The sequence below is a fragment of the Vicia villosa genome, unplaced genomic scaffold, assembly GCF_029867415.1.
Source record: "Vicia villosa cultivar HV-30 ecotype Madison, WI unplaced genomic scaffold, Vvil1.0 ctg.000621F_1_1, whole genome shotgun sequence".
NCBI lineage: Eukaryota > Viridiplantae > Streptophyta > Magnoliopsida > Fabales > Fabaceae > Vicia > Vicia villosa.
The window spans coordinates 619279-635937 of record NW_026705279.1 but is presented as its reverse complement, the minus strand read 5'-3'; the positions used below and the strand labels follow the sequence as shown (position 1 = coordinate 635937).

At 33.9% G+C, this 16659-nt stretch overlaps 1 protein-coding gene across 1 annotated transcript; it reads right to left on the bottom strand.

Annotated features, from left to right (window-relative positions):
* Positions 1-14536: 14536 nt before the first annotated feature.
* On the bottom strand, positions 14537-16036 carry LOC131629897 (protein SODIUM POTASSIUM ROOT DEFECTIVE 2). The gene is made up of 3 exons (XM_058900699.1): positions 15287-16036; positions 15011-15086; positions 14537-14921 (listed from the first exon to the last, which is right to left on the bottom strand). The coding sequence occupies exons 1-3, from the start codon at positions 15869-15871 to the stop codon at positions 14743-14745; spliced, it is 840 nt and encodes a 279-aa protein (XP_058756682.1). The 5' UTR covers positions 15872-16036; the 3' UTR covers positions 14537-14742.
* Between the last annotated feature and the right edge of the window lie 623 nt (positions 16037-16659).

Below are 16659 nucleotides of genomic sequence, written 5' to 3'. Positions count from 1 at the left end.
GAAATAAAACTTCCTACGCTATTACAATAAACACCTGCGGGGACGGGGGAAATTAAAAGCGAAAAATAAGAAAGATCAATAATTAGTGTAAACATCGTTGAACGCCTTGATCTTCCTCGAACCTTCGATCGATCCTGAAAATTAAAGGAAAAATAATAGGGAGAACAGTGAGTGTATGTGGAATCCATTGATATTGAAACAAACCCTATTTAATTCCATGAGGCAAAATAAAAAATTAAACTGATAATTAACAAAGAGAGGGTTAGAAACTTAGCTTTTTTAATCGATGGCGCGTGATCGGAGGATACGGGGTAACCCTGAAAAATTCGCACAAAGAAAAAAAAACTTTTAGTGTATGAATGATCTAAAAACCTTAAAAAGCTTACAAACCCTACCCCTGAACCTAACAGGTTTATCCAAGAAAATTTATTGTGACCTACAGGGTTTTGTAAGGCTAGAATATGGTTAGTAGATAACACCTACCAACAACAGTGATTAGTTGTCATGCTAAAAGGATTTAAGGCATAAAATAAATTGTTACCCTAAATTATAACTCTAACATAAACATTTTAGTTTATTTAAAAAAACCTAAAAAAATAACTATTTTTAATGTTATAAAAAATCGAAATTTCGATTAAATAATATCAAAATAATTTTTGTAGTTATAAAAAAACTTTATTATTATTAAAAGGAATTTGTAATAGATAAATAAACTAACTAAAAAGAAATAAAGAAATAGCTAAAAGAATTATGAATATAAATAAAAAAATTAGAAAAAGAGACTTAGCTTCGGATCTAGCGTGTGCAGTCCTGAAGGAGTATGGTAGTCCTGCGCTATAATGGCCCTTAGATCTGCCTGTGTGTCCATCCAATGGTGGAGATGTGAAGGTGTATCATGGCTGTGCATGGGACTAGTCGCACTGGATCCAGGTTCAAATATCTTGAAAAATAAAACTACATCCTCTAGGGATCGAACCCAAGGTTATTCAGTCCCTAAATTCATGTTTCACCACTGCGCTATCAACGATGAGTCGTTAGAGGAATCACAACCAATCATTAAATTATAAAATAAGACCAAAGAATAATTTAAAACAAAAAATCAACGTGTGGGCCTTAGCTTCGTTTGACCAACCATTAAAGAGGAGCCACGCGTGTTCAGAGAGAGTAAGGACGGTCCAACTTGCTGACTGGCCAATGGAGTGATCCCAAATGGCCACGCTGTCAATCAAAGGGCTTCGTCTACTGTTCATCTTCCTCCCTAAGATACCTGCGAATTTTACCGCAGCTTTTGCTGCGGATTTTCTTGCGAACAAACCTTTGAAAAACAAAATCTGCAAAAACAATGTTAGCACAAACAAAGAACAACCCAGATTTATCAATTGAGGTCTTACGAATTCAGTGGCGCTGTTTATTTGGCCTGAAACGGACCGGAAGTATGAGAACGAAAGGGTTTCTCCGATTTTCCCTAACCATGGTGAATTCCGAATCCGGCCTAAAATCCTGCGAAGGATGGTTCTAAACTTCTCTAAAACATCTTACAAACTCAAAGAAATCGTCAAGTCTCATTAAGATATAGCTATATGCAGAAAACGAAACTCACAAAGACATGTAAACATGATGGACATGGTATACGAATGATGAGGGCTTTCATATGCTATAAACCATGTGCACTTACCTTGTGTTACCTTAGGAGGAGAATGAAAGAGTTGTTTGACTTCGTTAGTGACTAAATTTGAGGAAACGAAAATTGCACCATGTTTGCAAAAGTTGGAACTTTGGAAACCCTTGCCTCTTGGCTGCTCCCACTCTCCTGATTTCGTCCCCTTTGTATTTGATAATGTTGTCCTTATATAATGAATCAAATTAGGGTTAAAATATTTGAACAAAATCCAAATGATTGATAAAAAATATGATTTTGATTTATATATTCAATCTTTCTATTTTGAGTTTGAATCTATTTTCCAACTTTCTTCACGTGTTATTTTGCCTTAGGATGTGAATTAGCCTTGATTCAATGAATGGTATCAATTGCATTATTTGATTTTATTTTATTTTGATTTTATTTGACTTAAATTGAATTTATATGAATAAATCCAAAATAAACATAATAAAAATCATAAAATATGCATCAAATGACTTTTGGGCCTTGCATGACCTTAATATCACGTGGGTAACAGAAGAATATGGGCCCAATACTCAAAACGTGAATTTTGTCAATTATAGTTTCAAGCGTTTCTCAGATTTTTGCCCAACTTGTGCGATTCGTATCTTGCTCAGTTTTCCACCTTTTTGAGTGTTCTTGTACTTCTTAGAAACCTTGAAGAGTCCTCTAACCAATGCTTTTGGCCCCGTGTCAAAATAATTTTCCATGCTCCATGTGTGCTCTTTTGAAAAAGATGATTTCTGGTTGACTTTTGAAAAGGACCTATAATGTTTTGATCCATATCTCTCAAATGAATCATTTTGAGACTTGGCATGTGAGATACAAAGTTGTAGAGAATTAAATTTCCTTCAAATTGAGCTTTGGATGGAAAATTTTTGATGTTCCATGTGGAAATTATGGCCGGTCAAAGTTCAGTTGACTTTTTCCTTAAAAACCCTAATTTAGAAACTCAGGTTTTTGATGATTCTGGAGCTTTTCTTGATGAATCATGATCAATCATTGATCAAATGATGAATGATACTCCATAATGAGGATGTTGACCAAAAATCAGAAGTTTTGACTGTGATTTGACCATAGTTTGACTTTTAGGTCAACTAGTCGATTATTGATCGTTTGGGCCATTGAGTGAGCAATCCTTTGAATCAGAGCTTGGAAATTGTCATGAGGGTCCTTTGAAGCATATGAGAGATTATGAGGTCCACTTGAATCGTCAGAACTCGATTTTACTTTGAAAAAATCAAAACCCTAGTTTAGAGACCTTGTTTTAGGAGAATGTGTCTGAGCTTTGTATCTTGATTTGAATTTGAATAGGAGGAATAGTATGGGCAAATTTTGGGGTATGACAGGGACCAATTCCACCGAGCACTTGTGGGTATCCGACCTTGCGACCGACTAATCCAATGGGACCAATTCCACCGTGCACTTGTGGGGCCCCGTTTAAAGCCAGCGCAAAGCTCTGTATGGACTGACCCAACACATGAATTATTTGCAGCTAGCGAGATTCGAACTTGGGATCTTAAGAAGAACACACTAGGTCAACCCATAGGGGTTTTGAATCTAGTTATGTTAACAATGTATTTTAAATAGGGTTAGTTTATGGACTATGTTGGTTTAATGCAATAACATTATTATGTAAAAATTGTAATTGTTGTATTGTCATGAGCAATATAGCATACCCTTTTGTAGCAGTCAAGTACAAAATCTTTAATTTCCAAATGTTGATTCTTCAGGCATGACAGCTTGACAGCACTGTAAGCATCTATCTCTTACAAGAGCATTCATTATGTGACAAACTCATAATGCATTTTTCTCCATTATATAAGATATGTCTGACCCCATAATCATATTCACCAACACGCCTATAAGACAAGTAGAAATCACAAGTATTTATACATAATCCAATAGTAAAACACAACATAATATTCATAGTTGTAGAATTCACCAATTACCTCACAATATAATTGTTTGTTTGTTGTAACTCCTTTTCTATCTTTTTTATTTGGTAGAATGTTTCCTTCATATAAGGAAATCTTCTTCCTATTTGACTCTCACCTCAACATAATATAAAATTTGATTTCTTCAATCATGTTGACAATAGGCTTGGCCTTAGTAGTTACAAAAAATGATTTGAATGCCTCTGACATAGCTTTCACCAAAGTATCACATCTTAAAGTTGTTCTAAACTTGTATTTGCTCTAGAACATTGGTAGAATTTTTATCATGTGCTTGAATGCGTCCTCATTTACTTCCTTTATTTCTAGAATTTCTTTTTATCAAGCATTGACATAACTAGCAGTGGCAGCCTTCCAAATTATTTCTTTTAGTTTGATTCTTGAAAATGTCTTCCTGAAGTTATTGTATAAATGTTTAGAATTGAACATGCAATTAGTAGGAGAATTGAACATGTATATAACTGGAAGATTTGAACATGTATGTAGTTACCAGAATTGCAAACATAAAGTTAGTAGAAGAGTTGAAAAAAGTTAGTACCAACATGCAGTTAACATAAAGTTAGTACCAAAATTGGCAACATAAAGTTAGTACCAAAATTGTCAAGATAAGTTAATTGAAATGAAAATGCTTATTAATAGAATTAAAAAAAATTTAATAACAGATTTAAAGTAAGTTATTACCTAACACAAAACCTCTGGTTCACTTTAGGGAGCAATTCCTCAAGTGCTGGAAATATATAGTCCATATAGATAACACACAAAAATTTAGTTAACACATAAAAATGCAGGTAACTTAGAAATATGCAGTTTACACAAAAACCAATTCAAGGGTACCTTTTGTTGACCACTGATGAATGTGTAACTCTTTCATAACATGGAACCTCTTAAATCACTTGTAAACAATTCAAGAAACCAAGGGACCCTTGGCTTCACTATCTATAACAAAAAATGATACTGGTAACATCTGATCATTTTGGTCTCTTTTAATGGCTCCTAGTATTTGGCCACCATAATAACCCTTTAAGAAACATCCATTCAATCCTATAATGGACTTGCATTTTAAAAAAATTATCTTTGCATGCTTTAAAGCATATATACATCCTCTAAAAGTGGGGGTTCAGTGGTGTCGCGGAGGGAAAATTTATAGAGTCGCCACCGTATTTAATTTATCCCTAAGAAATTGGGAAATAACGATAAAATTCTAAAAAATGGATAAGACGGTCATCACAATCGAATATGGGTTTGGGAGTCGGTTAAGTGACAGAAAGGTGTTAGGCACTCCCCGCCTCTGTTGTACTCAACGAGAACCTCCTACGGTCTAGGATTAACTTGTGTGCTTAAGGAAATGATCTTGCTCTAATTGTTTATTTCTAAATATTTACAAAAAGGGTCAAGTGAGAAAAGGTTAGTTTTAGGTTAGGGGACTGTAATACGGTGGGAGAACTGACTTTTTTAAATGTGCGGATAGCAAGAGTCGCCACCGACTTTTATTTTATCCAATTGGAAAGGCTAAAAGATTAGGAAAGACCTTTGAAAGATTTTGAGTTCGGGGGGTAGGTTATACAAATGAAAGGTGTAAGCACCCTTTGTATCCATGGTTATCCATGGGCTCTTAATTGCTTAGCTCACTTGTTTGTTTGAATTGTTTGAAGGAGGTGCCAAAAGGCAAAGTTTTTTATTCTTGTGTCGGTCCTCAAGAATATTTTTGAAAGTTTGATTTGAAAAGAGTTTTTTGATGAGCAAGCAGTCAAGAGCACCTACCCTAGAGTTAAGTCTTTCTTGTTCTTTAAGTCTTAAGGGAAAGAGACTATCCATACAATCGGGGTAGGAAGTCTTTTCATTGGATGTAAGGGACATCGAAGGGTCATCGAGAATTATCGTTCGCCATAAGGCTATCCATACCATAAGGAGGGTAGGAAGTCTCAGGGAAGGATATAATAGTCATTTAGGCAACCAATGAGGATACCTTAGCATTCGAAAGGGACGATCATTATTTTATCGTAGGCAACCTCGAGGGACAAGATCATATACATTTGTAGGCAACATCGAAGGGACTTATGATCTTTGATGATGATAATGAACTGAGTGCAACATTGCTAAGGTATCCTCGTATCCGAGGGACTTGACTATTATTTTTTTTATCGAAAGGCAGCAATAAGAGGGATTACCTTAAAGGTGTGTGGGTGCATCAATCACGTGATTCAATTCATTTTTTTATCTTGTTATTAGTGATTTATGTTCAATTGACATTCTTGTCACTCCCTATTGTTACTAACCACGCAGCTAATATAAAATAAAGGCAAAAATAAAAATTTCTACGCTATTACAAGGCTTCGGGGAGGGGGAATTACAAACCAAAAACCAGGGAAAAAAGGCAGAAAATAAAATCTACAACTATTACAAGAAAACTTATTGTGACCTATACATATTTTCTAGAATTGAAATGGCAGAAAATAAACACACATGCGACATTCACAAAATGTGAGATGAGATGAGAAGATCGCGAAGAGTTTAGGGCTTAAAAATAGGTGAAAATAATCCTAAGTCTAAATTGTCATTATTAAATTAATTAAATTAATGTGAGGTTAATAAAACTACTTACTAGCCAATTAAAATTAAACCAAAATTAAATCGATAAAACCTAATTACTAAGTTAAAATTATTAAACTAATTAAAACTAAACCTAAATTTTTTTGCATTTTTTATGATTGATTTTAATAATAAAAAAGGAATTAAAAGATAAATTAGTGAGAAACAAACAAAAAAAAACAATTGGGCTAGGGGGTGCTATCTGAAATAGCATAGGTAAAGAGCAAAAGAACCTGGCCCAGCAACAGAAGCCCATTCCTCTTGCATTTGATCCAGTGCGAGGAGTTTTTTAGGGTACATGGTGGACAAGCCTCTCCCGGTCCTTCAGATATGGAGGTCCTTCAGATATGGCAACGTGAATATCCAAGGGCGGAAAGCGAAGGTGCATCGCGTACCTGTGTGGACCGGTTGTACAGAATCTGAAAGCAGTATTTGTTAAAGAAAATAATAGAATGAAAATGCAAGAGACGGGGATCGACCCCACGCCTTTGCACATGAGTAAATGCTGAACGCGTTTCTATTCCACTAGGTCACTTTTCTCTCGCTGTTAACATAACCATCGTTAGATAATATATATGAAATACAATGATTAAAAAAAATCAAACAATTCGCGCGCCGATCCCTGTTCCTCTACTCCACCAATTTGAATTTTTATGGGACATGTACCTACGAACGATGCATAGGTAAAGCCTTCTTCCACGGTTTTTAAGTGTCGCTATAGCCCCTGCAAAATCAAAACTCAACAAAACAAATTCTAAATCGAGACTAAGGTCATAGATTGACTAGAAATCGTCCACTGAATCCAATGGTACCATTAATTTTGGCTAATTTTTCGTCTAACCTAATGGCCCCAAATCATGAGCACGAAACCCTAGCCATGGTGAATCACAAAACCTGCAACCAAACTTAAATTAAACTGCCCAGAATGCTTGCAAACATCTTTTCAAACACAAATATATAATCAAAACTTGTCAATGATGCGTGAATGCCTATAATCGAAATTAAAAACGATGAATAAACCGTAAGCGCGATGATGATGGTACGCGATGCCTTAGACGTCTATGATAATGGTATTTGTTTCAGAGAGTGCCGAAAATTCCTTTTGGATCCTTAGAATGGATTGAATCGTCCCCCAAACTCTTGTGCTATCTTACCTGGTGTCACGGTTTTGTTGAAGTTGAATAGGATTTCTGAAGCAGCCAGCCCTCCCTTTTGCCTATGTATGATATATATATATATATATATATATATATATATATATATATATATATATATATATATATATATATATATATATATATATATATATATATATATATATATATATATATATATAGTAGACTGAACTAGTTCAAGAAAATTGGACTGAATCTTTGTGAATCAAGAGATTTGCATTTGATTTTGGAAAAGATATGAAAAGCTTCTATTTTGAGTACAAATATATACCAATCAGATTCAATGATTTTCCTCACTTCCAATATGCATATTTGATTGATTATAATCAATGGGAAAATATTGAATCACCAATTATAATTATTTCATGATTTATTTGTTTTATTTGCATTTAAATGATAAAAATCAAATAAAAAGAAATAAAATCATGGAGATAACAATAATTGGTCTATGGCCTCCCTTTGGGCTTAACATCTCGTGGACAACTTAACTTTAGAAGCCCATCACTAAAAAGTCTTAATTTGATCATTTAAGGTTTCATGGTTTCCTTGAAATTTTCTCAACTTGCACCGATTATAACTCACTCGAGGGTGTTATAAGACTTTTTAGAAAGCTAAATGTGTCCTCTAAAACCTCTTTTTGGTTTCATATCAATTGAGTCTTCCATGCTCCAGTTATGAGCTTTTTAACAAAGTTAACTTTTGTTGACTTTTTGGAGGACCTGCAATGTCTTGAGTCATATCTTCCAAATGGTGCATTTTTGGCCTTGTCATGTGAGACACAGAGTTGTAGTGAATTGAATTTCCTTTAAAATGAGCCTTGGTTGAGAAATTCTTGATGAAGCATGTGAAATTTATGATTGGTCAAAGTTCAGTTGACTTTCTCCTAAAAAACCCTGATTTAGAAACTTTGAGATTTGTCAATTTCTGATCTTTTATTGATGAATCATGATCAACCCTTGATCAAATGATGAATGTAAATTTGTATGTTGATGTTGACCAAAAATCAGGAGTTTTGACTGTGATTTGACCATGGTTGACTTTTAGGTCAAACTAGTTGACTATTGACTTTTTGAGCCATTGACTGCGCAATCTTGGGAATCAAGGCTTGAAGATTGATGTGGGGATTCTTTGAGGCATATGAGAAGCCATGAATTCCACTTGAGGTATCAGAACTGATTTTACTTAGAGAGAGAGAGAGAGAGAGAGACAAAACCCTAGTTGGAAGCTTTTGCTTAGGAAAGAGATTAGGCAGGGTTATTTCTCGGTGCTTGAGCCAAAATATTTTAAAATATGATGGACAAATTTTGGGGTATGACAGGGACTCACCTTGGTTTCGCAACCTTGTGCCTATGTATTTTCATTGAGTGATGAGAAAATCAGAGTCTATTTAGTTCTGCATGTGTTGGTTGTTTATTTTTATGGAATAATGTAATGTCACATTTGAGTGATTAAACACGTGTCTGTATTGCTCGTACGATGGAGGCTTAGGTATTGTTTATGTTCGCATTTAAGAGACCAGATTATTCCTTTTTGAAAAATTATCTTTGTGTGAATTAAATTTGATAAAAAAAGATTTAAACCTAAGTTTGATGGGTTAGATGTTTTGTTTTTTAATTTTTGGTTAATTTGAAAAAATAAGTCTAATTAAAAGAGAATGACATGTTTTTGTTATCATTTTTTAAATACTTAAAACTAAATAACAAATAATTGTTTTTTTTATAGATTTCATGACCTAATTAAAAAACTAAAACCAAATTAAATTTAATTTACTCCAAATTAAACAAAAAAACCTAAAAGAATTATAAAAACTAACTAAAAATAAATAACTAAAAACATAAAATAAATTAAATTAAAATAAAAGAATTAAAAAAAGAGAAAGGGGTGAAAAGTATGCCCATACTAGTAATTAAGGTGTGTGAAAAGAATATGTGGAGGCCCAATAAGAGAAAGGCCCAAAGCGTTGGTCTGGGGCTTACTAGAGAGTCAACAAGTTTGACTCTCATTTTGGAGTGCTGGATCAATCCAAGATATCCCGTGCAGGTCTCATCAGGAACGTTTGATCAAAATGTTAAGCAAAGTAAGCGAAATCTAAGGTCGTGATTAAAAGTCACACTAGGAGTATGATGAGCACACACACATCAGAGAGGTCAAAGTAAGCAAATTACGTGGCCATCAGGAGGCCACGTGTTAAGGACCAATCGCACGTTGGAGGGAGTATAAATTTTCATTTCCTTCGTAAGACTTCATTTTTTCATTTCTTTCCTCTCTCTTCTCTCAATTCTCTCTAACCCTCTCTTCCCTTCTCTCGCTTCTCTCTAACCTCACTCTAAAAACACCTTCCTACCACTAGCCAGAAATCGCCTCCGCCGGTGGTTTAACCCTCACCCTCCTTTGGGCCACAACCAACCCCATATCTCCGATTGAAGTTCAATCGAGATCTTCATACCTTCAACCCTTCAACCCAAAACCATCATGGCGCCGCCTTTAAAACCTAGATCTCCGATTGAAGTTCAACATGGATCTTAAAATCTTCAAACCTCAAACCCAAGAATCATAGGGACCCTAACCCTAACCTAATATCTACCCAGAAAACCCCTTACTCAAACCAAACAAGCTCAAAACCTTGGTTAATATATAGATCGGCCTCTTCTAAGCCTCAAATCAAACTCCAAATCCCTAAAAAAAACCTTTAAACCAAAACAAAAAAACTAAAACCTAAATCAAATTAGTCCATACAACACATATCAAACTCAAAAAAATGAAACAGAGATTCAAAGGCACTACACAGTGAAGAAAAAAAAGGAACCAAAGCTTACCTTATGTCACGTGACCTAATAAAGTTGTGCCTTCCTCCTTTCTTTTTTTATTTCTATTACTTCATTTCTTTAAGTCTCTTCTCAGATCTCCTTCTCTCTCTTTTTTTAGATACGAGGTGGATGGGGCTTAGCTCGAAGAGGCTTAGGGTTTCGATGTGAAACCCTAAGTGTTCAAAGTTGGAGCTTTCGTGAAGGAAGGGTTATTGTTGTTGCTCAGAGTTCCAAGGAATCATCCTCTGCGAATTTTTTAATAGGGATTTTATATAAGTAACTTAGGGTTAGGTTTTTTATTTGATTATTCTGAATTGGGAAAAATTAGATTAGATTTTTGTTACTTATGTGTTGATTGAATCAATTAGGTGTTACAATTTTGGGCTTTTGATGTACCTAGTCCTTTTTGTTAGACGAAGGAAACTTATCTAGAGGGGAGGTGAATAGATCCCTAATTAAAAATACTTGGTTAAAATACTGTTTTAAAAAATAGTTTGATATGGAAAGTAGAAAACACCTGGATTAATTTTTCTAATTCGAATCGTTATAGGAAAACTCGGATATGCGTTAAAACCACTAAGACTTGCAATAAAAATGAAAAGAAATTGAATCAATATATTTCAAAAACACAATACATTTGAATTTAAACACACAGGTAATATATTTCCAATGAAATGATAAAGCAAAAATTAAGTGAAGCAATTTATCGAACACTTATTCTGCAGTCGATTTTGATCAGAATTTTTTTATGGCTTTGTTGATTTGAAATCAAATCGACAAAACAATTTATAAATGATAAAGAATTTATCTAATTGTATTAATTGCCCAATTACCGAATTCAACATTTTGCTATAGAAAGTAAATGAGAAAGAGGACACAAGGAATTGTTTAGGCAATTCATGAATCGTCCTCATTATGGCTACGTCTACACCCAATTCCAAACGAAATTGAGATAATTAATCTTACTTTGCAAATATTTACAAGAGAAATGTAGAAATCCAACCCAATAAACCCTATGTTCATTATAATCCCTACTATATGTATGTTTGTCATTTATTTTCTCAAATGCCAAGCCTCTTCGTGTGGTATTTTTGCACAATAAGACTCCCATGAACAACCTTTGTTGTAAATCACTTTAAATTTCATGTCTCTTCTAGAATGTATAGCATATATTCTCATACCATCTTTAAATCATGCTTTGTAGCAACATGAGCTCCAACTTCCCACTTATAATCCTCAGTTCTCTTTGGCTCACCATCTTCATTAACATCATCATGTAAATCACTCATATTACCACTACAGTCAATTATCCTTATTTCTTAACTTGGTCTTCCAACCTTGTATTCCCCTTTCCCTTTTTTCTTTCCTTTCTCTTAACTTTTCCCTTTACTTATCTCTTTAGCTTTACATTTACCTTTCCCTTTACCCTTTTCCCCTTCATCAAATGTAAGTTCTTTATCAATACCAATATCATTCTCTGAATCTGCAAAGTTTACACCCAAAGCAACGTCTTCACTTGTATCACTTGTTTATGTTGGAACAAGTTTGGTTCTGCAACTAACTCTTGAGTTTAATGATAACAAGTATACAATGTAAGGAGAATAATTTTATACTCTAATGGTTTGTTAAGTGCGCAGGATAGGCCTAAATTCATTATGATATAGAGGATTGTCCACTTTAGGAATCAAGGCAATAAATGAAACCGTGATTGCTTAGGTGCCCAAAGAAACCACCCAAATCCAATCATCCAAAAACTTCTTTATTCCAACTTCTAAGCTCCCGTTTAAGACCTTTAAGTTTTTCTTTGAAGGAATAAAAATCATTTCCTGTCACAAACAAATATTTCCAAACATTCTCTACAAAATGAAGAAAAACTAGATGTTGAATCCAACAATTGAAGAACTTGAAAGGCTTGGAACCCCGATTGTTAGAATTTATTTTGATCTAAATGGGACAGTGATCGGAAAAATATTTTTCCCTACCATTTAACCTTCAACATTCCACTTGATAATCAACTTTTCCGAAACCAAAAATCTATCCAACCTACTCATCGTCTTACCACTCAAATTGAACCAATTGAATTTGTTCTCCATCAAAGGAAGGTCAATCAACTCCATTCCCTTAATAAACTCATTAAATTCAACTCTTTCACCGCTATTCACCATCAATGAATTATCATTCCTTTCCCCTCCTTCTTGATAGCATTAAAGTCCACACTAACACACCACAACCCATCCACAAAACGACTTTTGCAATCACTAAGCTTTTTCTACAATTTTCTCTTCAACAAAATGGAGTAGGAAGAATACACATTAATATTATAAGTCCCCCCTTTCAATCCACATTTATGCCAACAAACCTTCACCAGCAAAACTAAAACGAAGATTAAAAAACTTTCTTCCATATAATGGACAACTCTCTGGTCTACCATTAGCACCTTTGAAGGACCATTCAAACTCCTCATTTCCCCATACAGCAACGACTAAATTCTCATCAATCACCTTCAAATTACACTTTTGAAGAAAACACACATCAAAATCATACATCCTAATCAATTGAGCAAGACACTTTTAAACTACCGCACCCTCTAATATTATAAGAAAGAATATTCATTAAAAACCTGCTTATATGGCATCCTTTTTACTTTTTGAAACTTAATCATTAAACTCCAAGCATCTAATGGCTTCAACATGATACCAAGCACTACAACCTTATCCCACAATTTCGAAGCTATATTCGAATTCGCATTTCTAATGAGCTTGGAATTTCCGTGGCGAACATCCACATCCGAAAATTCCTCGCAACACATCATGGGCGGCCTCCTGAAAATTTACTAGATGAAGACTTCGAAAAAAAGAGCTCTTCGATGTTATCGATTGGGATACAACCTTCTTTTTACTCGGTGGTAGTAAATAAGAAAAATAGGACTTTTGTATTAAGAAATCAACGACTTCGGTATGTTGTTAGAAAGTTACAACTTAGGGAAAAGAATTATTACAACACGAAAAATTTCCTTTCTGCTTCAATAACGGAAAATCTATATTGCTATTAACCATCCCAAGCCCACAAAACTACACTCTTTTATTCATACCCCCCAAACCATCAATATCCAACAAAGACTGAATTTACCAAATTTTGTGCATACAGGTTTTGCAAACAATAGGCCCATTAATCTCATTAGGAACCAGATATGGCCCATAGTGAATGAGATAGCTCAATTCATACGTGAGAGTTAAAATAAGGAAATTTATTTTTGCACCCTGTTACCTTCTCCCAGGCCCTTGGCGAAATGTCAAAAATGTATCTTATTTTTGGAGATACATCTCCGAACGCACCATTTCTTCATTTTATCCCAATTAAATTCAGAGATGCATCTAGGAAAGTATATTTTAGAGATGCATATCCAAAAATGGCTTGATAGTAAAAAAACTTACAAAAACTAGAAACATGGCAGTATGACCAAATTGAAAACCAAACCAACACCAACAACAACTTGACATTAAATTAAAACACTTAACATTACATAGATAATCATTAAAATAAATTCAACAATAAATATTGTTATAAATGATTCATTGCAACATAATGATTATATCCTCGACAGATCTTTGAATTCTCGCATCCACTTCAATCGGACCATTTGATTCATAGCGGTGAAAAATACTCAATATAACATTTAAATCTTCATCCGTCTTCAGTTCAAAGTTGGTGAAATGTATCTTCGCTTTGCTGTCAAACGAGGGTGAACGATACCCGAACTTGACAACTCTGTGATTTTTTGAAAAGCGTGGGAGAATATTATGTTCGATATCAGATCTACGATGGGTGTTTTTTCGGTTACCCTAAATAAAAGTGGCGGCTTCTCACCATTGAAACACACAAATGTAAGATGGAGATGTGCATTTATTCTCTAGTTTTAGTGTGTTATGTAGAAAAAAAATGGATTGAGAGACAAACTATTTATACAACTATTGAGTCACTTTAGACTTTAGAAACTTTATCATGTCAACACATTACTTTTTAGATATTTATCTCCAATTAAACCCCAACTTTATTTTACAGAAAAAGTAATTTTAGAGATGCATCTCTAAATTAAATTTTGACAAAAACAAATGATATATTTTAAAAAAATCCAAAAATATTTTAGAGTTTTCAAATGCGTATCTCACACCATAAAGGTTGGAAAAGAAATGAATGCGAGTTGTTCTATTAAATCGTTTTTGCTGGTTTGAACAAAGGTTTCGAATCCTATATTGCTAACATTTAACAAGTATCATATCACTCATTTGCCATTTGTTTTATCCCCTGCGCAATGAGTCACTTTGTCAAGTGCCACAAACTAAACTCATGTTTGGCTTTAAACATCATCATTCAAAACATTCACTCGTGTTATATTATATATTATTACACGAACTAGCTCGATTAAACATATAAATATAATACCTCTTCAAAGTCACTACTTCACTTGATTACATTAACCTTTACATCAATTAAATTACTACCTAACTCATACTCAAAAGCATACAAAAAAACCAACAGTCCATTTTTCTCTTCCACTAGATCACACTATTTGTCTTCTTTGTTTCATCAGCACCAGATCCATTTGGTGAAGCAGTTTCTGGCCAAATTTTTGCAGTTTTCACCTTTGATATGCTTGCCATTACACTCAATGGAGTCACATCTCCAACTACTGTCACCTTCTTTGCTGCAAAATCTATGTTGAAGGATGTCACCCCTGAAATTTAATTACCAAAACAAAAAACTTATTGAATTTTAAATGTAAAACAAATCATTTGATATGACAAGAGAGTGAGATTTTCATACCTTGCATTCTTGAGAGATGCTTTCTCACCTTCCCTTCACAACCTCTACAGTGCAGAGAAACCCTTAACACCACAACCTGCAACAAAATTCATTAAAATATCACTGACACAAACACAGACACCCAGACACGATACTGAAACATCAATATTGTTAAAAATTTGAAAATATTAATTAATTATAGATAATCACATGTTTCAGTGTCGTGTAACCAAACACGTCTTTCATCAGAAGTGTCTCTGCTACATAGAATTCAGATAAAGAGAGAGATATACTAACCTGGCTTGTAGAGCTAGACTTTGGAGCAGAGGAGGTGGAGTGTTGTTTAGATGAATGATTATTTTCATCTTCAACGGAAACTTGAGCCTTTTTTTTGTTATCATCAACTTTAGTGGAACCCAAAACAGGGTCATAATCTAAAACAGCTTCCAAAGAAGTTATGTCATCAAGCAAATATCTTGAAGAAGGAGGAGTGATTAAATCGGAAGGTGGTTTAACCCAACTCCTTCTTAGAATACTGTCAAATGGTTTTGAAGAGAAATTATTAGCAATATGTTTAAGTTCAGTGGAATTTTCAGCTGTTGTTGTACTTTTCTTTGTAGTAGTAGTTTTCTTTTTCTTGGTCTTTTTGAGATCATGGAGAGATTTTGGGTTGATAGGTGATGGAGAAGGAGAGGCAGGGAGAGTGAAGTCTCTTGCTGGAGTTCTTTTTGGATCTGTGATGATGGGGTTGTGGCGATCAATGGCTCGGCCACCATATTGAATGGTGTTTGAGGAAGAAGAGGTGGAGGAGGAGGCGTGATCGGTGTTGAGACATATGGCTGTTGAGGCTTGTGATGCACAGAAGAGTTCAATGGTTTTCATGTTTTTGATGGGCTTAGAAATTAGAGAATCTAAGTTGTGTAGTGAAGGAAGAGATAAGGAAAGTTGGTAGTAGTGGTGAGTGGTTTTAAGGTTTAATTTGTTTGGAGTTTTGAGGAGTGTGAAGTGGAGAGAATGAAAACAGAGAAAGAGATAGGAATGTATAATTTTCAGTAGAGTTTAGTTGGCATATGTCTAGTACAATGTATATTTGTTAATTGGTTTTACATTTGTTTCTAATTTGAATTTCAGTTACATTTACTATTGACATTTATTTTATTATATTTGATAATTTATTAATAATTTAAAGTTTAAAAATTTCCAATATACTTTACTTCATAAATAACTATTCAACTTTTTGAGATGAAAAACTAAGATACCTCTTTAGAAACGGTGATTAGTACATTCTTATGAGATGTTAATTTAAAACTAGTTTATTTAGTGTTTGTTTGTGAGTTAAGAGAGGAGAGCAATATAGAATTTATAAATAAATAAAAAATTAATAATTTTATGATCTGAAATGACTCATAAATTCAATCTCTTCAATCACTTTTTTCTATTTTATGGTATGAGTTATAAGTTTAATCTTATTGTTTTTATAAATTGGGATTAAATTGGCTTCTTCTTCATTTTAAAAGGTCTTTTTTATCTCGTAATTTTTTTTAAAGAGTTTGGTGAATCACTTAATATCTCTATTTTAAAGAATTTTTATACTTCAATAGATATGTTGTTTGGCTCAACTGTCTTACTATTATTCATCAATTTCAACGTTTATTTTATCTTTTGTTTCT